We start from the raw sequence: 23,903 nt of genomic DNA, 5'->3' as shown, positions 1-23,903 counted from the left end.
TCGTTACATTTACGGATAACTACTGCAACTATTAAGTGTGTAGTTTATATCTTGCGTACTGTTTACACACCTTGAATAAAGATGCAGACAAACCTGACTTACCGTTAGAAATTTGTGCCTGAAGGGAATAAAAAAATACCAAAACACAGTCCTATGCACAATCTCCAAATATGTTTGAGACCATACAGATACAGGATATTTTATTACACATTCACTTTCACACAAAATTTAATTGATAGCCGTGTATAATATAAATATTTGATAATCAAAATGATGTACGTATTAAGACATTCAGTACGTTCTGCAGAGCTGATAAATAAAAATTAAGGAACTTGCGAGCTTCCTTTCTCTTTATGATGCAAATTTTCAAAATCTTCAAAAACTTTACTTTTTTTTGTCCTATGTAAAATTAGCAAATTTTCAGTGATGTCACCAATACACTACCTACTTCGTGATTTTGTTTCTCTTCCATGCGTTGTCCACTCTCATCGAGTTTATGAATTTGATTTAAAACGATTTTTTAACCCCGTTTATTTCACGTGCTTCCTGTAGTTACATATCGTCAGTCGAACTGAGTCATTGTTTGATTGGTTGGTTGGTTGTTTTGGGGAAGACCAGACCGCGAGGTCATCGGTCTCATCGGATTAGGGAAGGACAGGTAGGGAATTCGGCCGTGCCCTTTGAAAGGAACCATCCCGGCATTGTTTGATTGTATGTGAGCTAATTGTAACTCACCCATCTCACCTCTGGTTTAGCAATGAGTATGCAAACGTTATATGACATTCATGTCGTCAGCTCTTCGAAACTAAACGTCCAACAGCACCATCTTTGAAGCAACCAGTGTAACGCAATGAAGCATATTACGCATTCACATATTTCGTCTGAAGGTACAAAAATGAAAATATATTTCTCCTCCTTAGATCAGCTGTTAGCAGGTGTGTATTGAGTTTCAACTCCTGTTCTGACAAGGAGTATTTCATCGCAGGAGCGGTTTGCTCAACAAAGTTAACTTAGTTCATTGATAGAGGCCCTGGTTTCGAAAGCCAATATTAAAACGCTGCGCTTCGCGCTGTACATGGTAATTTTGTGATAAAAGTCAGTAAATAAAAATTGTTTAGTGGAATAGAAGTACTTGCCCGGAAAAAACTTCTTCATGTAACATTCATATTTAGCTTTGCTATCTCTCAAGCTTTTAATGTCACTATCTTAATGGCTAAACATATTTTGCAAGGTTATTTGTCACCGCCTTGTGAGCTTAAGTAACTTTTAATGAAAATTAATGATGGTTGGTTTTCATTCTGGTACTATAATGATAGAAGTCGTTACCCTCTGTGAACCATAATGGATTATATGCAACAAATTACGTGAGGGAAAATATGCATTGTGATTCTGTAACGAAAATATATAATCCTCTGATTAGTAGTTTAAGAGATACTCTAATATGAGACTTTTGTACAATAAAAAATTTCTTTCTCACTGATGAGTTTCCCCCACAATGTGGCTCCCTTTGAAATTACTTAATGTATCCTTCCAAGGCTTACAGTTTTAAAATGAGGCAGAACTGGGCTGTTTAAGGATTTGTAAAATGTGTGTTTCATTCAGTTTGTTATCAGTATGTACTCCACTAAACTTGAAGAATTTACCATGATTTAAATTTATCAATTGTGTTGTACTCTTTGAGCAGCAGGAATGAGTAAGCTGTGTTTTATTAAATTTAAGAGGAGGATAATCCGTGGAAATTCAGCCCATAATCCCTCTAAATACGGTACTTACAATTTCTTTTGTTGCTTCATGTCTACTGGCAATGGTTATAATCCTATGATCTGCAAAAATAATTAATTGATGTATTGATTAGAAGATCATTAATATTTAATGAGAAACTACAGAGGACCCAATACGGATCCTTGTGGAACTTCATTAATGTCTTCCTCTTAAGCAAGAAAATATTTCACGTGTACAGTTGATGATTCTGTCTGTGAAGCATGATGTAAGACAAAGCAACCACAAAGCCCCCCAACATCATTGTCCAGTGATGTGTTAAGATGAGAATCAGTATGGAGTATCGCATTGTCCCATTACCTAGTTTGTAGAATTGCTTGTGTCCCAGTTCACTCACATATCCCAGAATAAATTGGCACCAACTCTGGAAAAGATCAGCAAACCAGAATTTGAAACAAAAATGGGACTGTTTGGGTTTTTCAGAATTTGGTAGGCAAGAGTCTACCAATGTAAAAAGTTTAACATTTTGCCTTTGGAATAATTTAGGTGACGAAAGTTAAAAATACCCCATCAGACAAAAAAAAAATAAGGCACATAGAAAGGGAGAAGGAAGCGAAATGAAACTTCATGGGTTCTGATGGTATGTGATGTAGAGTCAGATTTACAAAGAACTTGGAAGTACGAGCCCACTTATCAGCATTACTTTGCAGCTCCTCTCCTCTGGATGCATTCACTTATTCGGTTGGAAAGGGTTTCATAAGGCCATTGTATTCTCTTCTGAGGTAAGGTGAGCCGCAGTAATTGCAACTGGACTTGGAAATCCTGGATATTGGCACCAGAACGGAGTCGACAGTGACACTGCTCCCATACATGTCCTAACAGGGACAGATTTGGGGACCTTGCTGCCCACATATGTACCTCAACATCTCCCAGAGAGTTCATAGAGATATGTCATGTGTGGACGAGCATTGTTGTGTTGATAAATCGCATCACGATCCTGCCGCATGAGAGATAACACGTGAGGGCGAAGGGCTTTCGTGTGCCGTCAGACATCTCCCAGTCACTACCAGCAGTAACCTCAAGTCACGTTCGAAGAGTCCCACGTCGTGGTGCCAGGTGTAACACTGCTGTGGCTCTCCAAGACATTTGAAGAGCGGTACTGTTCCCAAGTCACCGCCATACTCGCCGACGATAGTCATCTGGGCAAAGGACTCACTGCTGGCCAACTCTTTCTACTCCTAGTATGAAGGCTTTCACGACCGAATGATGTAGCTGAAGGTAAACCTTTCGGGACTTGAGATCGTGGTCCAAGATGTTTCGTCCACTCGGCAAGACTCAGCGGAGGAGCGCCTCGGAAGATGTTCAGCTCAGTCGTGAACGAATCATCAGGAACAGAAGAGTTTCTCGAACCACGACTTCACATCACGAAAAGTATACCAGCAGCTCTTTCTACTACACTGATGCATTTATTAGCAGAACTGACTGATTTGTGTATGTTACGAATAATATCAAATAATTGTGCGCAAATTCAATGTGGTAATGCGATCACTGGAAATAAGTTTTGTGAAATTATTTTTCTATTTCATGATGCATGGCTACAACAGCCTAAGAATTATATGTACCTCACTGTATTGAACACATGCATTTTTTGTGGCAAGTTTATTACTACCTTTTAAATGAAAACATGTTTGAGATTGTTTGTAGCTTACTCCTTATTCATGGGGACCATTTCACTTAGGATGTGCGGAAGGCACATTAGCGTATCTGTTGTTCTTTGTGAATATATATTGTGTATTCTTGTTTCTGAAATGTTCTGCATCTTGCAGGATACCATCACTACGTTTCTACTGTAATGAAAAGTATATCTAACCTACAGTGATCCTACCTTGTGATGGTGAGGTGTGGTCCACAGGAAACATCTCAATGCCCCAGAAATCTGACTGTTAGATTCGACCAGCCGGCCATATGACGATCCACAATGGAACCTCTTTGAAACTCTGTCAGCACCTGATAACGCTGTCTCTCACATGTATAAGACATACCCATGACCTTCAGTCATCAGCAACTGACGCTTTCGCGGCTGTTACATACAATAGCAGGCCTGGTAACAACACTAAACAGGAACATTATCAATGCACTCCGAAGGCCGTTGCCTGTCACAGAAAATTGCAAATCTAAACTTTTACATACGTGCAAATGGTGTGTACGTGTATGAAGCGTACTGACATCCGATGACTTCTGTGCGCTTCGCCTTTTGTCAGGCCTTGTAACTGTATAAAATAGTGTGAAACCCTGTCTTCTAGTAACTATTACCATAAACTTTATGGCATCCTCCGACTTTTTCGTGCCGGTCGTCCGTTATGTAAAGTGGTCAGTGGATACTTTGAATATTCAATAGAATGTATGTCTGAAGATGGTAGATAATCTCCAAACTCCAGTGATGATGATTTTATGTGGCATAAAACAGTAAGTTGAAGGGTAAAATTTTAGACTGATCAAGTGAACTTTGGGCTTCTGCCCGAATCTCGGTCCAATGTTGAAATGTTCAAATGTGTGCGAATTCCTAAGGGATCAAACTGCTGAGGTCCTCGGTCCCTAGACCTACACACTATTTAAACTAACTAAAACTAACCTATGCTAAGAACAATACACAGCCGAGGATGGATTAGAACCTTCGGCGGGAGGGGCCATGCAATCCGTGATATGGCCTCTCAAACCACGCGGCCACTCCGCCCGGCGAATCTCGGTCACCTACCGTATCAGAAAGAAAATAGTTGTAAATGAATGAGACAAACCAAGCGAAACAAGCAAAAGGTAATTTTATTAGTCCATCATCTGGGTCACAGTGGACGCTAATCTGACACAACACGAATATCTCAGCTTCTACTGGTATTTTCGTATTATGGGAAACAGTGTGTTGTACATTACAACTACGTAGGAACGCCGAACATGTTTCACGGAAGTGGCTTACAATTTCGACGGTGAGGGTGCACACGGAGATAGCCCTGGCAGTGCCAGAAGGAAATCCACCAGGAAGCAGGCAGAGCGGAGCTGCTCCTGCCGCTGTTACATAAGACGCCAGCCTCCGGTTTGCAACAGACGCTGCCTCTTCGTCAGCTTCAGCTTTTGCGTTATGAGGCCGCCTCCATTGCGTGTCAGGAGCCCTAATGACGCCAAAGTGCAGTTACCGCGACCGCTTGCTCAAGTAATTGAAATGCTGTTGCGACATCTGTAATAATCATATCTCTTAAGAGCGGGAGCAGAAGCAACACCTGAAATTATTTGCAGAATAAGGAGATAACACATCAGAGATTAATTACTCTAAGAAAAAGTAGTGTACAGGCAGCTCTAAAACGGTTAGTAATCAGTTTCTGCAGCTACACACTTTCTACTTTGTGAAGAAACATTCTTTTCAAGTGGACAACATCTCCTGGCTGCTTTGAAGCGGTTCGCCACCGTTTGTCTCTGTACTAACCTCTACATCTCAGAACATCAACTACATCCAACGTCTTCAGTGAATTAGTGTATACAGGGTCTCTCTCGTAAGGGTCGTCAGGTGCATTTTGGCTAGTGTTTCGACAGAAATTTGCTGATTCTTTCCAGCGGTGTGCAACTGGAGTCAAACCAAACAAATACTGTTCATCATGTCTTTCATGAAACGTTCAGTGTCGATGGAGAGCATCGGTATGTTCCCCGTTATGTACAAAATGATTTTAAACCGAAATTTTACGTGCGCATTCGATAGAACGGTCCCAAATTAATCTATTGCGATATTCATTTTATCGGTATGTTTTAAAAATGGCATGAAAACATGAAAAATAAGCAGTTTTCCAGCAACTACAGCACTTCCCTGGCCTGCACTGTCTGGTACCGTCGAGTAGCAGCGCTGCTCAGTCGCAGCTCCATTACTGGTTTTCCTTCAGTTTTAATTTCCCTGTAAACACATTTCTGTATAATGAATATGGCATTATATTAATTTGGGACGGCTGTCCCAAATGGCAACGAGAAATTCTAATTTAATTCATTTGTTCGTAACGGGAAACAAACCGCAGATTTTCGTCGACAGTAGGCCTCTCATTAAAGACGCTATGAGTAGTATTTCTTTGCTGTGGCCCCAGGTATATACCATAAAAACTGAACTGCTGATATCTGCCGAAACAACAGAGATATTTCTCCTGACGACTCTTAGGAGCAAATCCTTATCTCCGTCTTCCCCTATAATGTGCTCTCTACACAGTCCTCCTAGATCCATGCAATATGTGGCACATTTTACTAACGGGTGCAGTATCACATCCCTTCTTTTAGTTTTCCACACATTCCTTTCCACACTGATTCTGCAGAGAATCTCCTCGTTTCTTATCTTACGCTCTATTTAATTTTCAATGTTCTTCTGTACCGTGGTCTAGGGAGCCGCCACGATAGCTCAGCGTGTTCGCTCAGAGAGGCACTAGCCCTCTGTAATAAAAAGAAAAAAAATGAGTAAAGTAAACAACGATCAACTTGAACAGATGTCCTGTCATGTCCGCCAAGACCAAACGCAACTAACGATACCGAACAAAATGGAAAAAAAGGGGGCTAACGCCTTTGATTCATAATCAAAACGTCTTCAATCCCGGGTTCGAATTCCGCCGCTGGTTAAATTTTGATTAATAATCAGCATTGGCGGCCGAAGACTTCCGGCATAAGAAGCCACTCCTCATTCTGCCAACGGCCTTGTCAAAGAGGGCCGAGGAGCGGATTGGAGACTATCTTGTCCCAGGGATAGGAATCTGCCCCTAAAGTCGGAAGAATCAGCAACGATCAGTGGCATGAGGATGCAGAGAACCAAGGAAACTACTGTATTGAAGACACGTAACATGTATCCACAGGAATAGTGCCCTGTAATTGAAGAAGTATCATGATTATCTCTCAACTGGCAAAACATTGCGGAATAGTCCCCCATTCGGATCTCCGGGAGGGGACTGGCAAGGGGAAGGCTCCTATGAGAAAAAGACTGAATAATCAAAGAAAGGATAACGCTCTACGAGTTGGCGCGTGGAATGTCAAAAGATTGAACGTGGTAGGGAAAGTAGAAAATCTGAAGTGGGAAATGCAAAGGCTCAATCTAGATATAGTAGGGGTCAGTGAAGTGACGTGGAAAGATTTCTGGTCAGGTGAATATAGGGTAATATCAACAGCAGCAAAAAAGGTATAACAGGAGTAGGATTCGTTATGAACAGGAACGTAGGGCAGAGAGTGTGTTACTGTGAACAGTTCATTGATACGGTTGTTCTTATCATAATTGACAAAAACCAACTCCGACAACGATAGTTCAGATATATACGAGCGTATGCCGACGTTGCAAGCTGAAGATGAAGAGATAGCGAAAATGTATGAGGATGTTGAAAGGGTAATACAGTATGTAAAGGGATATGAAAACCTAATAGTCTTGGGAGACTGGAATGCAGTCCTAGGGGAAGGAGTAGAACAGGTTACAGGAGTACATGGACTTGTTACAAGCAGTGAGAAAGGAGAAAGACTGAGTTCTGTAACAAGTTTCAGCTAGAAATAGCGAATACGCTGTCCAAAAATCACAAGAGGAGGAAGTATACGTGGAAAAGGCCGGGTGATACGGGAGGATTTCAGTTATATTACATCATGGTCAGACAGTGATAACGAAAGCAGATACTGGATTGTAAGGCGTGCCCAGGAGCGGACATACAATCTGAGCACAATATAGTAGTGACGAAGAGTAGGTTGAAGTTTAAGACATTAGCCAGGAAGAATCAATACGCGAAGAAGTGGTATACGGAAGCACTAAGGAATGACGAGATACGACTGAAGTTCTCTGATGCTATAGATACAGCAATGAGGAATAGCTCAGTAGGCAGTACCGTTGAAGAGGAATGGTCTTTCCTAAAAAGGGCCATCACAGAAGTTGGGAAAGAGAACATAGGTACAAAGAAGGTAACTGTGAAGAAACTATGGGTAACAGAAGAAATACTTCAGTTGATCGATGAAAGGAGTAAGCATAAAAATATTCCGGGAAACTCAGGAATAGAGAAATACAAGTATCTGAGGAATTAAATAAATAGGAAGTGCAGGGAAGCTAAGACGAAATGGCTGCAGGAAAAATATGAAGACATCAAAAAAGAAATGATTGTCGGAAGGGCAGATTCAACATACAGGAAAGTCAAAACAACCTTCGGTGACATTAAAAGCAAGGGTGGTAACATTAAGAGTGCAACGGGAATTCCACTGTTAAATGCAGAGGAAGGAGCGGACAGATGGAAAGAATACATTCAAAGCCTCCACGAGGCGGGAGATTTGTCTGATGTTATAGAAGAAGAAACATTAGTCAACTGAGAAGAGGTAGTCGATCCAGTAATAGAATCAGAATTTAAAAGACTTTTGGAAGACTTAAGATCAAATAAGGCAGAAGGGATAGATAACATTCCATCAGAATTTCTAAAGTCATTGGGGGAAGTGGCAACTAAACGAATATTCACGTAGGTGTGTAGAATGTATGAGTCTGGTGACATACCATCTGACTTCCGGAAAAATATCGTCCACGCAATTCCGAAAACAGCAAGTGCTGACAAGTGCGAGAATTATCGCACAACTAGCTTAAAAGCTCATGCATCCAAGTTGCTTAAAAGAATAATATACGGAAGAATGAAAAGAAAATTGAGGATGCGCTAGATGACGATAAGTTTGACTTTGGGAAAGGTAAAGTCACGAGAGAGGCAATTCTGACGTTGCGGTTAATAATGAAAGCAAGACTAAAGAAACATTAAGGCACGTTCATAGGATTTGTCGACCTAGAAAAAATGTTTGAGAATGTAAAATAGTGCAAGATGTTCGAAGTTCTGAGAAAGTTAGGGGTAAGCTATAGGGAGAGACTGGTGATATACAATATGTACGACAGCCAAGAGAAAATAATAAGAGAAGAGAATCGAAGCATTTGAGATGTGGTGCTGCAGACGAATGTTGAAAATTAGGTGGGCTGACAAGGTAAGGAATGAGGAGGGTCTGCGTAGAATCGGAGAGGAAAGGGACATGTGGAAAACACTGATAAGAGAAGGGACAGGATGATAGGACATCTGTTAGCACATGAGGGAATGACTTCCATGGTACTAGGGGGATCTGTAGAGGCAAAAACTGTAGAGGAAGACAGAGATTCGAATACATCTAGCAAATAACTAGGGACGTAGGCTGCAAGTGCTACTCTGAGATGAAGAGGTCAGCACAGGAGAGGAATTCGTGGCGGGCAGCCTCAAACCAGTCAGAAGGCTGATGACCAAAAAACAAAACAAAAAAAGCCTTTTGTAACACATCTCAAACACTTCATATTCTCATATTTCGTCGTCCTCGCGTATCTCACGATTTAATTCCGGTAATTGAACGTTGTTTTCAAGATTTACTGTAGATATTTCTTTCAAATGCAATACAGCTATCATCAGTCATAATGTCCAGCTGGCAGACGTTTATGGCTGAGTGTAATCTGAAATAATCATTGTCAGCTCATATCTGATGCCTTGTTTCATTCATGTTCATGATCTTCGCAGCATTTACACTGTAAACTACATTGGAAATGTTCCGCGAGACATACTGATATGCCTAGAGCATCGTCACTGAAATGACCATTCACAGAGCAGTACTTACACTGTTCTGTCACATTAAGGTGACCGCATGTAAAAAAGTTTGAATGACCACCCTTTGTGCCACGGACCGTGGCAAGACATGCAGTAAGAGAGTCAATGACGTTCTGCAAGGTCCCTTGTTGACTACAACGCCGTGGTCAGCTGCTCTAGGTGTATCGGTTGAGGGTCCATGACGTCAACAGCCCGATCTAATTGGTCCCACAGATTCTCTGCTGGGTTTAAATCCTGGGAGTTTGGTGGCCAGGGGAGTACAGCAGTCACGACCTGCTGTTCTTGGAACCATGCAGATGCACAGCCCTGCTGCTATATACCACTATGCCAAGGAAGATCAAAAAGCATGTAGGGGTGGACATGGTCCCCATGGATAGATGCTTACTTTTGTTGATTCATTGTGCCATTTAGAATGAAGAGAACACCCAAGGAATACATCAAAAAGATTCCCCAGACAATAGTGCTCCCTCCTCCGGCCTGGATCCTTGCGACGATTGTGCCTTTGCCATCGGTCTGATGGAGCATAAAACGTCATTCATGTGGAAAGGTAGCTGTCGACATTCAGTGAATGTCCAGTTGTTGCGTTATTAGCGTGCAGATTTCAGCCTCTATCTTCGATGAAAAGTAGGCGACACGGGTGCGTAAATCTCGCATCTGATGCGAAGGCCCATACGCAGCAACATTCACTGAACAGCCGTTGCGGAGTCCCTCTGGGCGGTCAGTTACTCAAAAGTTGCACTCCTATTCGCCATTGCACATCTCCACAGTTGTCGTTCGTCCGTGTCATCTATGCCCCGTGGTGTACCACAGTAGCCTCGGCGTCGGTTTTGGATAGCACCATTTTGCCATTCACAGCATACTGCAACCACGGCGACACCAGTACAGTTGAACAAACATTGCCATTTCGGAAATGGTTTCACACTTGGCCCGAAAGCCAGTGATCATGCCTCTTTGGACATGAGATAAATCGCTCCATTTCCGCATTACGATAACAACTGCATTGTTTTCCGAGTCCCCCATTCCCCCACAGGCTTCATGTATCTTCCACTGCTAGTGCTGCTACCTGCGGTCTGTGAGTGGTTACTAAGCGTTGTCTTCGAACATAAGTGGTAGTTACATTAACATGAGTTAACCACGTATTTCTAGTATAATATAGCCGACGTAGTTCAGATTACAGGCCACTCGGGGTATCCGCGCGGTCTAAGGCGCTCTTTCACGGTCCGAGCTGCTCCCTCGTCGGAGGTCCGAGTCCTCCCTCGGGCATGGGTGTGTGTTGTCCTTAGAGTAAGTTTGTTTTAGTTCGATTAAGTAGTGTGTAAGCTTAGAGACCGATGACCACAGCAGTTTGGTCCGATAAGATCTTATCACAAATTTACAAAATCAAACATGCGAAAACACACCAGAAAATTTTTATCGGAGATGACAACGATCGGGAGAGTAACAACAAAGACTGATTTGAAGTTCATTTTGAATATAAATTGATAGTTTGGTATACATGTTCTGATGTGATAAAAAGTAAAAGTTTAGGCTACTCTCCCTTACGCGGTCACAGAACTTTCTTGCTGAGCACATTGCAGAGCAAGACGATGTTCTTTATCTTAACCAAATAGCTCCAACATGTATGACTTTCTAGTTAAGGAATCGTTAACTGTTTGATGTAAATTCTCTGGATACGTAAATCAGAATCACGGTTTCTGACATACAGATCATTTCTTAAAGAAGTAATTTAGGGCAGTGCATTGGCGATGCTGTCATCTGTACTGAGGCGAGTCATGTCGAAAGGTGTTCAACATGATTCTGGGCCGCGCGGGGTAGCCGAGCGGTCTAAGGCGCCTTGTCACGGTCCGTGCGGCTCCACCCGTCTAAGGTTCGAGTCCTCCCTTGGGCATGGGTGTGTGCGTCGTCCTTAACGTAAGTTAGTTTAAGTTAGATTAAATAGTGTGTAGGCTTAGGGACCGATGACCTCAGCAGTTTGGTCCCATAAGAGATTATCACAAATTTCCAAATTTCAGATTACAGTACAAGGAATATGCTGTCGACACTACTCTCAGTTCGCATCATTTTTCGGTCACCTGAGGAGGAACCCTTTCAATTACAGTGACGTACGCAGTTGAGGCACAGCGAATTCACCTCGATCCACGGGCGAGCTTGTATACCGCATAGTGACGTTGCAGTTAGGTGCCGCGGTGGGGAATCACACTAACGACGATACAGACCGCAGATGTAGAAATACACTTACATAAGCGACTTTGTTAAAGGCCAGATTGTTATGGCCCAGCACCTAGAGACAAGCATCTTGGAAACAGCGAAGATTAACGGCTGGCCACGTGCTACAGTCGTGAGCAACTATGGAAAGTGGCTGCAGGACATAATACTACTAGTAGGCGGTAAGGTGTAGGACGGGGCTTCACTGCAGTACGTGAAGCGTATGTGAAGCTTACTCGTGCTATAAAGGAGGACAGGCAGCGATCTGCAGCAGATCTGTCGAGAGAGAGCGATAATGGCACAGACACAAGTGTTTCGGGGCATACCTTTCAGCACACACTGTTGAACATGGGGCTCCACAGCAGACGACCCCTAAAGGGATCATCGAGAATGGACGGTGGATCAGTGGAGAAGTATCGACGTATCGGATGAACCACATTTCTTGTTACTCCAAGTCGACGGTCTCGACCAGATAGTCCGCCATCCAGCCGAACGGCTACTCTGACCATGCGGCGCGCCACAGACACAGCCAACTGGGGGCAATATTATCTTATGGGGGAGATTTACTTGGGCTTCCATAGGACCTGCGCTACTAATACAAAGAACCATGACTCTGTGCGCTACGTAAACGTATCTGTGGAACAGCTGCATCTCACATTTAATGTCTTTCCTGACGGTAACTGCTCCTTCTAGCAAGATAACTGTCGGTGCCAAAAGGTCAGAACGAGCTACAGCGGCTTTAGGAACGTAACAGTAAACTCACGCTGATACTCTGGCTGCCTCATCTGAACCCGATGGAAGACGTCTGAGACGTTACTCGCGCCTCCACAGGCTGGTATTTTGTGGGAACCGTATGATATGTGAATAGGCATCCGTAGGCACGTACCTCTCGAGACATGTCAAGGCTCTGTCGAAATAAAGACACACAGATTCGCTGCTGTAAAGTGTTTCATAGGTGGACTAAAAAGCTATAAAGCAGATGATAATAATGCTTTGGCTAATCAGTGCATTTCCTACTGAACACAACTTGTCACCTTGATGCCGACGCCTTAAAAGAAAGACACGAAAATTATTGCGGCACTCGTCAGCGCCTTGTCTACAGCTACCCAAAACCTGAAATTGTGTTAAAATACTAAATCTTCAGGATGTGCTGTACCTAATAAGAGTGGTGGAGACATGTGTTCTCATAAACACTGGCACACTAGAGGAAAAGCCCCAGGTCATGTCGAAGCTGAAATGAGCTTCAGGCGCTTGGTGACTGGAGGAAACGAAGGGTAACGTAAGACTACAATCTGGGGAATATAAATTAATACTTGGAAGTCTGCAGCCAATGGAGTAGTCAATCAGATTGATCATATTTTAGTGACTGCACGCCACTCCACGTCAGTTACGGATGTACGGAGCTGCAGAGGACCAAACTGTCATTCAGACCACTTTCTGATAAAATCAGTCTTGAGAGAGAAACTGTCACTAACAAATGGCAACAGAATGGGAAAGATGATGAAATGGAATACAGACAAACTGAACATCCCTGATGAAGTAAAAAAATACCAAGTAACACTAAGCAGAAAGTTGAGCAATGAAGAGACCACAGTAGGAGTAGATGAAAGGTGGAACAGGTTTGAAAAAGCCATTAAGGATGCTGCAGAGGAAATAATAGGCATAAGAAGGAACAGAAGAATCCAGGAGTGGTTTGATGAAGATTGCAGGTCAGCAATAGAGGATAAGAACAGGGCAAGAACAAAAATGTTACAGAGAGAAACCAGAAATAATGTGGAACAATATAGAGAATTAAGGAGAAGAGCTAACAGACTGTGCAAGAGAAAGAAAAGAGAGTGGAATAAGAAGAAATTTCAAGAACTAGAAGAACTAAAGGAACAGAGTGAAATAAGAAAGTTCTATCATGCCATAGGCAAAATGAAGAATAGATTCCAACCAAAAACAATGGCCTGTTCCAGTAAAGATGGGAAAATGATAAGGGAGGAAGAACAGATAGTGGGAAGATGGGCAGAATATTTCAAAGATACACTAAGCACCAGCCTAGAAGATGAAGAGACAGCTGCACAGGAAGGAAGAGTGGAGCTGGAACTAGACAATGAAACCAATGAGGCAAGAAAACCAACACTACAAGAGGTCTCCCGGGCTGTGCACAAGTCAAAAAACAATCGAGCCCCTGGGGAAGACAGCATAATTGCTGAATTAATAAAAACTGGTGGTGTGGCTGTAATAAAGGAACTGCACACATTAATATCAGATATATGGGAAACAGAAACTATGCCAGATAATTGGAAAATTGGAATAATAGTCCCCATTTATAAGAAAGAGGCAGAACAGCATGTGAAAACTATAGAGGTGTAACACTCGTAAGTACAGCTTATAAGATCTTCACAAGTATATTAAACGAAAGGATACAGAAGTGTGCAGAAGGCATACTAGGGGAATATCAGTGTGGCTTTCGACCGGGCAGAGGAACAACTGATCAAATATTTGTGATAAGGCAAATGATGGAAAAGTTCTATGAATATGATATAGATCTGCATTTCTTATTCATCGATTTCAAACAAGCCTTTGACAGCATAAATCGGCAAGAACTATACAGAGTACTGAAAGAAGTTGGTATATGTGCTAAATTAATAAGAGTAATCAGAATGACAATGACAGAGACAAGAGCAAAAGTAAAGGTCCTTAGCAGAACAAGTGAAAGCTTTGACTTTAATAAAGGTGTGAAGCAAGGGGATAGTCTCTCCACTCTCCTATTCAACATTGCCCTGCATAGTGCAGTAAATAAAATCAACAAAAGAGGCACCATATTTATGAAAACTAGCCAGATATGTGCATACGCTGATGACATTGCTATAGTAGGAAGAAATACCAATACACTCCTTGAAACATACCGGGCAATGGAAACAGAAGCCTTAAAAATTGGCCTCATAGTAAATGTAAACAAAACAAAATATATGGTAATGTCACAATCTGAGGCCAAAAGAACCCCTAAAAACCTAAACATCAATGGGAAATGCTTCAATGGAGTGTCCTCTTTTAAGTACTTGGGAGCCCTAGTAACAAATGATAACAGTATTGGAAAGGCTATAAGGGAAAGAATACAGGCAGGAAACAGAGCTTACTTTGCAAATATGCAGCTTTTCAAAAGTAGCCTTGTTACAAGAAAAACTAAATTGCTAATATATAACTCCCTAGTCCGCCCAGTTATTACATACGGCTCAGAGGTATGGACGTTGACAGAACACGATAAAAATGTTCTAAGAAGCATTGAGCGGAAAATACTACGCAAAATCTATGGGCCAATAAGGGAGGAAGAAGGCTGGAGAATACGCTACAATGCTGAATTACAGGAGTTAATACAAGGCAGGGACATAGTAAAATTTGTTAAATCACAGCGAATACGATGGCTAGGACACTTGGAGAGAATGGCAGAGGATAGAATTCCAAAGAAAATGATGAAAGGTATGATCCATTCAGTTAGGCGAAAGGCGAGACCTAGAAGAAGATGGATCGATGAGGTAATAATGGATATCAGCAATATGGGAGTCCGGGGGTGGAAAAGAGCAGCAAATAACCGAGAAGTGTGGAGGAAGATTGTTGAAGAAGCCAAGGCTCACCAAGGGCTGTAGAGCTACTGAAGAATATAAATTAATGCTCTGGGTGTATTCGGTGGGTGGAAGGTGCTGCACAATAACACTGTATAACATAGTGAACAAATGATCATCCCGTTAAAGAGCCATGTGCTATTTACTGTCAATAGCAATTATCGTTTTTCCGATGTATCTGCGCAGGGTGAGGCTTTCAAAACCAATCGCCAGTGATGCCTGAGGTTCCACCTGAGGAATAAGACAGCCTGGGCAGAGAGGGGGAGGAGAAATTCGAGGTTCAACCCAAGGTGATTCTATTAACATTACACGTTTATGATTAACCCAAGTACTAGCTGACGTATAATATCCCTGGCACCGAACACACATTCTGTTAATATTTATCACCACTTCTGCCATCTGAGTGTTTCATGTTTCGTTCGTCATATATAATCTCACAACCATCTCCACAGGAAATACATCACCATAGTGCGTTCCGTACTTTGCCAACACCTGTATTTTATTAACCATGCATTGTGGAATATACGTTCATATATTTTGTCCTATTTTGATCCTGGTAAACATTCCTTGACATTTGTTAGTAACGCACAGAAACTCATATCATATCGATATCTGATAAACAATACAAAAATTTCAAATGTCAATGATACTGAATAGCTCCACATTGAATTATTTTGTAAGCAATTCCTGTTATCACTAAAGCTATGTATGAGAAATGGAACTTACCCCCTTCATTACATCAGTCCTTTCCCTGTGGCTCTGACAGTGTATGTCTGAGTTTCCCTTTTTCTAATAATAATCATAAATGCAATAATTATTATTATTCAGTTTCTGATCGTTGTTCACAATGAAACAGACAAGTCACTTCGAAAGAGATATATAGACTTTACATAATTTCACAAGTTGCGACATTTTAGCGAATAAAACAGTGACCCGTATACACAATAAGTTTCCTTTAATTTACGTCTATGGTCGCAAACGTTTCGTTAACAGATTACCGGTTTCGGTCTATAATGACCATCATCAGATCTGTTTTATAAAAACAAAGTCCTAATGTACTGCACCCATAGTGACATCGTCAAATGTTAAATGTAGTACATTAGGACTTTGTTTTTATAAAACAGACCTGATGATGGTCAGTATAGACCGAAACCGGTAATCTAAAAAAAATGGCTCTGAGCACTATGGGACTTAACATCTATGGTCATCAGTCCCCTAGAACTTAGAACTAATTAAACCTAACTAACCTAAGGACATCACACAACACCCAGCCATCACGAGGCAGAGAAAATCCCTGACCCCGCCGGGAATCGAACCCGGGAACCCGGGCGTGGGAAGCGAGAACGCTACCGCACGACCACGAGATGCGGGCAAACCGGTAATCTGTTAACAAAAAGTTTGTGACCATAGACATAAATTAAAGGAGACCTATTTACATAATATAACAAGAATACAAAATTGTGTCTTAGTCGCTACGTATTACAAATTAATGCTACTACCACGTTTTTCTGTTCGTATGTGAATGATAATTTCAGGAACTGCTCTAGGTGTTACGGTTTTCAGTAACAGATATTCTGATTCACGAGGAAGGTTTGTGCATGTAATTTGTAAATATCGTTCAAACTGGTTACACCATGATCATGTGCCTCGATTAAGTCATGACCCCTGAGAACTTCCCCGGCATCCACTGTTTAAATAAGATAACTTACAGCAGAATTTGGAGTTAATATTCAGTTACCCTACTTTGTTCTCAGAAGTCTAATGGTAACTCTAGGCAGTGGCCCGTAAATAAAATTACCTCTTCATCAGACAAGTCGTCCGGCCATACCCTACGAAGCTGGGACGAGTCGCTAGTTGTACACAACAACAGCAATGAATATCTTATTTTCTAGTTCTTCTACAAATACTGTACTTCTAGACTCATAAGTGCGCACAAGCGCGCGCGCGCGCGCGCGCACACACACACACACACACACACACACACACACACACCACCCCACTCCACTGACTGGACGTCACACACTTATCTTCACTCACATAAAATATTATTCCTCTACGAGAGTACCAGCCATTTTCTGTGTACCTGACTGCCTGAAATAATGACTCAGCGTTAGAGATTTTCCTTCTCCGTTGAAGCGCCAAAGAAACTTGTATAGACATGTGTATTCAAATACAGGTATATGTAAACACGCAAAACAGGGAGCTGCGATGGGCAACGCCTATATGAGACAACTGTCTGGCGCAGTTGTTATATCAGTTACTGCTACTACAATGGCAGGTTATTAAGATGTAAGTGAGTCTGAAAATAGTGTTGTAATCGGCGCGCGAGCGATGGTACACAGCATCTCCAAGGTAGCGATGAAGTGGGGATTTTCCAGTCGACCTTATCACGAGTGTACTGTGAATATTAGAAATCCCATGAAAAATCGTTGCGCCCGGGAAATGATCCTGCAAGGATGGGACCAACGACGACTGAAGAGAATCGTTCAACGTTACAGAAGCGAAACCCTCCCGCAAATTGCTGCAAATTTCAATGTTGGGACATCAACAAGTGTCAGCGTGCGAACCATTCAACGAAACATCATCGATATGGGCTTTCGTAGCCGGAGGCCCACTCGTGTACCCTTGATGACGGCACGAGACAAAGCTTTACGCCTCATTGGGACCATCAACACCGACAGTGGACTGTTGATGATTGGAAACATGTTGCCTCGTCGGGTGAGTCTCGTTTCAAATTGTATTTTGCGGATGGACGTGTACGGGTATGCAGAAAACCTCATGAATCCATGAACCCTTCACGTCAGCAGGGTACGGTTCAAGCTGGTGGAGGCTCCTTAATGGTGTGGGGCATGTGTACTTGGAGCGATACGTGTAGATACGACTGACAGGTGACACGTACATAAGCGTTCTGTCCGATCACCTCCATCCATTCATGTCCACTATGCATTCCGACGGACCTGGGCAATTCCAGCAGGACAGTGCGACACCCCACACGTTCAGGATTGCTACAAAATAGCTCCAGGAACACTCTTCTAACACTTCCGCTGGCCCCCAAGCTCCCCAGACATGAACATTATTGGGCATATCTGGGATGTCTTGCAATGTGCTGCTCAGAAGAGATCTCCACACCCTTGCACTCTTACGGATTTATGGACAGCCCTGCAGGGTTCATGGTGTCAATTCCCTCCAGCAGTACTTCAGACATTAATCGATTTCATGTCGCTTCGTGTTGCGGCATTTATGCGTGCTCGCGGTGGTCCTACACGATATTACTTTCTTTGGATCATCGGTGTATATGACACATATAAAATACATCACAGACTTCTTTAACCTATGGTAACATAAATAAATTATTCCAGCTGGAAATGCACGCAACATTGTATTAGGTTTATAAAAGTCACTTACCTCTTTTTTTAGTTAAGTGTTCCATGGATCATTTGAACAATTCTTTTAGTGTAATAATTTATAGCGAATCACTTTACAGGATATATGTACACGATTAGCGTTAACATTACTGAACACATTATCATTTAGTCCTCTTCTTAAACTGCACTTGAAACAATTTTTTCTTCTTTCTACAGGCTACCAGCCTTTAAACAGAAAATTTGCCCATCGACTAGAATGAGTTGATTATGTTAGAATTAAAGCTTGCTTTGCTGCCTGTCACGCATTTTATGGAATTACGCAAATAATCAAAACTTTTTGTTGCTGCATATTGAACACCTTTCCGAGCCACTGACAGTGTTAATCATGGGTAATAAAGATCACTTTTCCTGTAGTGGTCTAGCTATGGACAACACTGTTCTTCTGAAATTGTGATGCACTATTTACGATGAATTTAATTAGCGAATATATGTACTGGGTCCGTGTAGTTAAAATGTCTAGCTCCTTGAAGAGGTATTTACATGGTGTATTGTGTGTGAACATCACTTATTACTCTTACTGCTCGCTTTTGTGCCATCAATATTTTCTAAGATGCGAGTAACCCACAAAAGTATTCCACAATACATTATTCAGTGGAAATATGCAAAATGAGTACGGAGGGTGAATCGTTTGTTTCAGAGACTAGCAGTTATACGAAGGGGAAAAGTAGCTCAACTTCATTGACTGAGAAGCTCACTAATATGCTTCTTCCAGTATAAGTTTTCATCAACACGTACACCCAATATTTGGAGCCTTCTAACGTGTTTGTAAACTCCCGTTCATGGACTACACCAGTTGTTCGTATGGCGGTAATTATTGTACAAAATTGAATACTGTGTGTTTTCTCAAAACACATACCCTTTCCCCATCTGATATAATCAACCACTCAAACTCCTAGAAAGTTTATGTGGAATGTTTAATCAATGCAATGACTCCCTAATAACAGGGTTATATTACTTACAGAACTATATTTTTTCTCTAAAGCTCATCTATAACGTTTCTTCTGACAAATATTTGTAAACTGTCTTTTTCCTTCTTCTGCTTCACAGAACCTTTTGCAATAAATCAGTCACATTATGCCCTTTAGTATAATGGTCTACTATCAATTGCAAAAGGAAAAAGACACTGTGCCTCTGCTGAAGAAAGTGATATCACTTATGAAAATAAAGATCAGTAGATGGCCTGACACATACCTATGTACTCCATAGGTAAGTTTCCTACACACATTTCAGTTACGTAGCCTATTTCTCCCACTTATTGCCTGCCAGAGGGTAAGACTTAAGTTACAGGGAACTCTACAGATACAATGACTGCCTAAGTATTAGATCATGATAGATCAGATGAAACGTTTTATGTAGGTCTAGAAGGAACCAATAGTCAATTGCATGTTTCTCTGTGGCATTGATGACATACTTTGTAAACTCAGTCTGTTGTTTAAGTAAATTTGCTTTTCCTGAACCCATTTAGAGCATTAAGTTGTATTTCATTCTTATTCAAGTAAATAACCTTCCATGCATGATTCATGTTATGTTATAAAAGCTGAATAATAATGAAACATCTACAGCTTCTAACATCTCTTGTATCATACGTTATGTGAAATGGCTTTACAAAATGGTTCAAATGGCTATAAGCACTATGGGACTTAACATCTGAGGTCATCAGTCGCCTAGACTTAGAACTAGTTAAACCTAACTAACCTAAGGACATCACACACACCCATGCCTGAGGCAAGATTCAAACCTGCAACTGTAGCAGGTGCGCGGTTTCGGACTGAAGCGCCTAAAACCGCTCGGCTACAGCTGCCGGCGAAATGCCTTTACAACTAGCAATTTTAGATTTTTTTGAATTATTCCCATACCAAGCGAAACCATGATTAGATGAGTTAACTGTAAGTTTATTTTCCTTGAACTTTGTTTAATGCCGCAGGGCCCATTTAAGACAAGACACGTCTTATTTTTGTTTACTAATTGATTCCTTACTTCAGCTAAAATCAGTATACATACAAGTCTAAATATGATTTTATTTTTATTTTGGGGGACTGCCATATCGTTATTTGGATTACATACATTGATTATGATGAATCTTGTATGTTACTTTATTTCTGCTTCCCAGTATAATTAATGATTTAACTGATTGATTTATTTTGCTGCTGTATTTAACACTCTGGGAGTTCCTGGTGATATATTTGTACCTAGTTTTACCCATGCATTTAACTTTATCTTAACTTCCATTTTATTCATTAGAAATGCAAGATCAAAGCAAAATTTATAATTACAGAAGAATAAGTCAAATGGTTCATTGACACTATGTTTTGACATCCCTTTCAAAATTACTTTCTGTAATATGCAATTAAAAGTCCTGTTGTTTCCATTAATCGTTCGTTTCCTGGTATAATTGTTATTGACTCTGTAATCATTATTAAACGCAAATTTAATTACCTTCTGATTTGAAACTTTAGTATGCCATCCCAGTCTTATAATAACACACCTAAATAAACTTGATCACCTTTTGCTCCACAGCTCATTATTGTTAGTGCAAATAAAAGCTGTATTAACGTACACTTGTTATGTCGCCATTGGTTTCGTTCGACAAATATCATTGGATGACCTCCAGTTGAATAAAACAAAACTTCAGTTTGTTGAATTACAGCTCACCTGACGATTCATTAAAGAAAAATGATGGTGACACAATAAATGTAGTTACCTTTATACAGCTATGCTGTTTAATGTTAATATTAACAATACGTCTGTTTGGCAATAAATGTGGTATCTGGCCGACTGAAGTTTCACTATCCTCATCGTATATGACAATCTCTTGTAACATCTGACACACATTGTAAGAGATTAATAAGTTAATCAGTTAGTCTGTCTTAGGAGTTGCGTTACGAAGTTTACTTGAAGTCACGAAGCAGAATTTTCAATTTTAAGTCTAATATTCAGAACTCCCAATTCTGTAAAAGAAAAAAATTACCTAATGGTGTATGTAAGAATCCCTTACATAAGTATTTGAATTCACATACACTTAACTCAATAGCTTTTCACTGTATTCTGTTTTATGTCAGATGATTTACACACTTTTCTAATAAATGTACATACAACACCACATCTACAGCATTCCCTACTAAGTAGCTTCTCATTTCACACAAAATCAATTAAGAATCTCGTGCATTGTATGTAGCAAATGTCTTGTAGTTCTTGACCCGTTATCGTTACATTTAACTGGTGTTTCAGCAGCCATGTGGCCTCGGCTGTTGTTCCTGTACTGTGCGGCGCTGGTAGCCTTCTGCCTGTGTCAGGAGACGCCTCTGCGCCCTCTGCATCAGGTTTGTGTCGACGTATGAAATTTAACCACGGCACACGGCTGATGGCGGAAAGAAGAATTAAGAAAGAATAAGGCACTTTCATCAGATTAGATGGCCTAGTAAAGGCATTTACACTGTAACATGATGCACGATCTTTGAAATACTTGCAAAAGTATGTATTATACATTGATCAGCCAAAACATTATCTGCATTTGCTTAATAGCATAATGGTCCATCTTTGGAATGCTACACAGCAGCGATTCAGCGTGGCATGGATTCCACATGCCCTTCGTACGCTTATGATAATATTGTAGGAGCCCTGGATAGGAGCTCTCCTGTGGAAGGATCTGTGCGTAGGTCAGGAAATAACGCCGTGTCCTTCTAGAGTACGTGAGTTGTGAGTGGTGGGGCTGGAATGAAGAGGCAAGCCGCCAGTAAGGCATCACTGGTAGGTTCAGATTTTGTTCGTGTTAGACACACAGGTGTGGTCGCCGGTGAAGGAGGGACCGGTGACCCCCGGATGACGTAGTGAGCTGCAGAGCCCAGCGAGCCATCATTGGCAGGTACGTCTGGGCAGTGGCGTGTGTCTACTGCATCACTCGCTGGAGTCAGCAGGGCTGCCAGCGCTCCAGAGATCACGCGTGGATAAATGACAGTCCCGACCAAGATGCTGCCTCTCTTCGGGCGGCGAAATACAGCACAGGAGAGGACGGTATTCAAACTGTCACCCCTAGGAAGCTCGATATCAAAGGCGCGTGCCCACTTTGGGCGATGGTTAGCGACATCGTGGTCGTACAAAGACCGAACAGCAACGAGTTTCGATACAAACACCCCCCCTCCTCCGCCCCCCCCCCCCCCTCACCAGGAAGGTGCCCACACTCAGGAGGTAGTAACCCAGCAGCTGACTCAGCGGTGTGAAGATTCCGTGTAGTGTTCGTGCAGTCTTCTCTTTAGTCGGATGCTGTCAGCTCCCAGAGCTTAAAGCATGAGTAAGTGACTGGCTGAATCATCGTGTGTTATGAACGGTCTTCGACTTGGAGTTAGTCTGGCGCTGGCGGTGTAGCTCAGCTACACGTATGCACGTGAAGAATGTCTGAGAACACGTGAGCAAACTGACCAAAACCGAGAATGATTGATCTGAGGAATATGTATGAGACCCTTCTGGCCAACTGCAGCAAACCCTCCGCAGAACGAGCTGCAGGTGGTCGCAGCCAGTCGTCACTCTCGATGACTTCATTCGCTCTGCTTGTTTTGTTCAGTCATCTCCTGAAGCAAACAAGCCAGAGTGGTAATATTGCACAAGTCCATTATTCAGATTCACTGACTAGCTCCATCACTTTGTCAGCTTCCTGAATGAGCTTCCTTGCAGTGTGAATTACTCTTGTTACTTCATGGCGCATTGTCATAACATTGAGGCAACCTCTCTCTCTGTGACGTTATTTTGTTGCATTGCGCCAGAACATTCACTGCCCAGGACTAGGGTGTTGCTCAACAGTCCTCCGCTCCATAGCCTGTGTTGCCAGGGAAGGCGTAGTAGTTTTCTCGTAGATACACCAGGTACATTATTTTGCGACGTAACAGATGTCGCAGCAGATAGGTGCACAGGTCACGCAGTTTCGCTAAATTATTGAGCTTTGGTAAAAAGGCACAAAGATGCGCTCAATAGGGTTCAGATAACGTGGCCTTGGTGGCGGTGACAACATAGGTTCACTATGATGCTTTTCAAAATACTGTATCACTGATTTCCACATTTTCTACCTTCAGTGTCGTTAGAGTGGTTCCCCATTCTCTGCACCGCTTACATACTTCCCGCACCGCATCACCTGTCCGTAACGTCACGAGGTGGTACCCAAGCTCGCGGTGGACGTTAGTCATAATGTTTCTGCTGATCAGCGTATTTTTAGAAACATAAAATTGACTTCTACAAAATATTTCACTAGTATCATCATACGTTAAGTTTTATACGTGTATTTTAAGAAGAGAACAAAGTGAAAGACTGATAAATCAGCCGAT

The 23,903-nt window shown here is 41.8% G+C and overlaps 1 protein-coding gene across 4 annotated transcripts in view; it reads left to right on the top strand.

Annotated features, from left to right (window-relative positions):
- Positions 1-23,903, top strand: part of LOC124605845 — a 93,563-nt gene that overhangs the window by 11,630 nt on the left and 58,030 nt on the right. For 2 of the 4 annotated variants that reach the window (XR_006978684.1, XM_047137776.1), the window contains exon 2: positions 21,823-21,911. Coding sequence is in view for 3 of the 4 variants with exons in the window: in XM_047137776.1 (XP_046993732.1) it covers positions 21,825-21,911 (87 nt within the window). In the remaining variant the exon portion in view is untranslated. Of the gene's footprint in view, positions 1-21,819; positions 21,912-23,903 lie in introns of all 4 variants that reach the window. The other 2 variants (XM_047137777.1, XM_047137778.1) reach the window with 1 other exon arrangement.

The sequence above is a fragment of the Schistocerca americana genome, chromosome 3 (genome assembly GCF_021461395.2).
Source record: "Schistocerca americana isolate TAMUIC-IGC-003095 chromosome 3, iqSchAmer2.1, whole genome shotgun sequence".
Taxonomy (NCBI): Eukaryota; Metazoa; Arthropoda; class Insecta; order Orthoptera; family Acrididae; genus Schistocerca; species Schistocerca americana.
The sequence above is the reverse complement of the archived record's forward strand: the minus strand, read 5'-3'. Positions and strand labels throughout refer to the sequence as shown.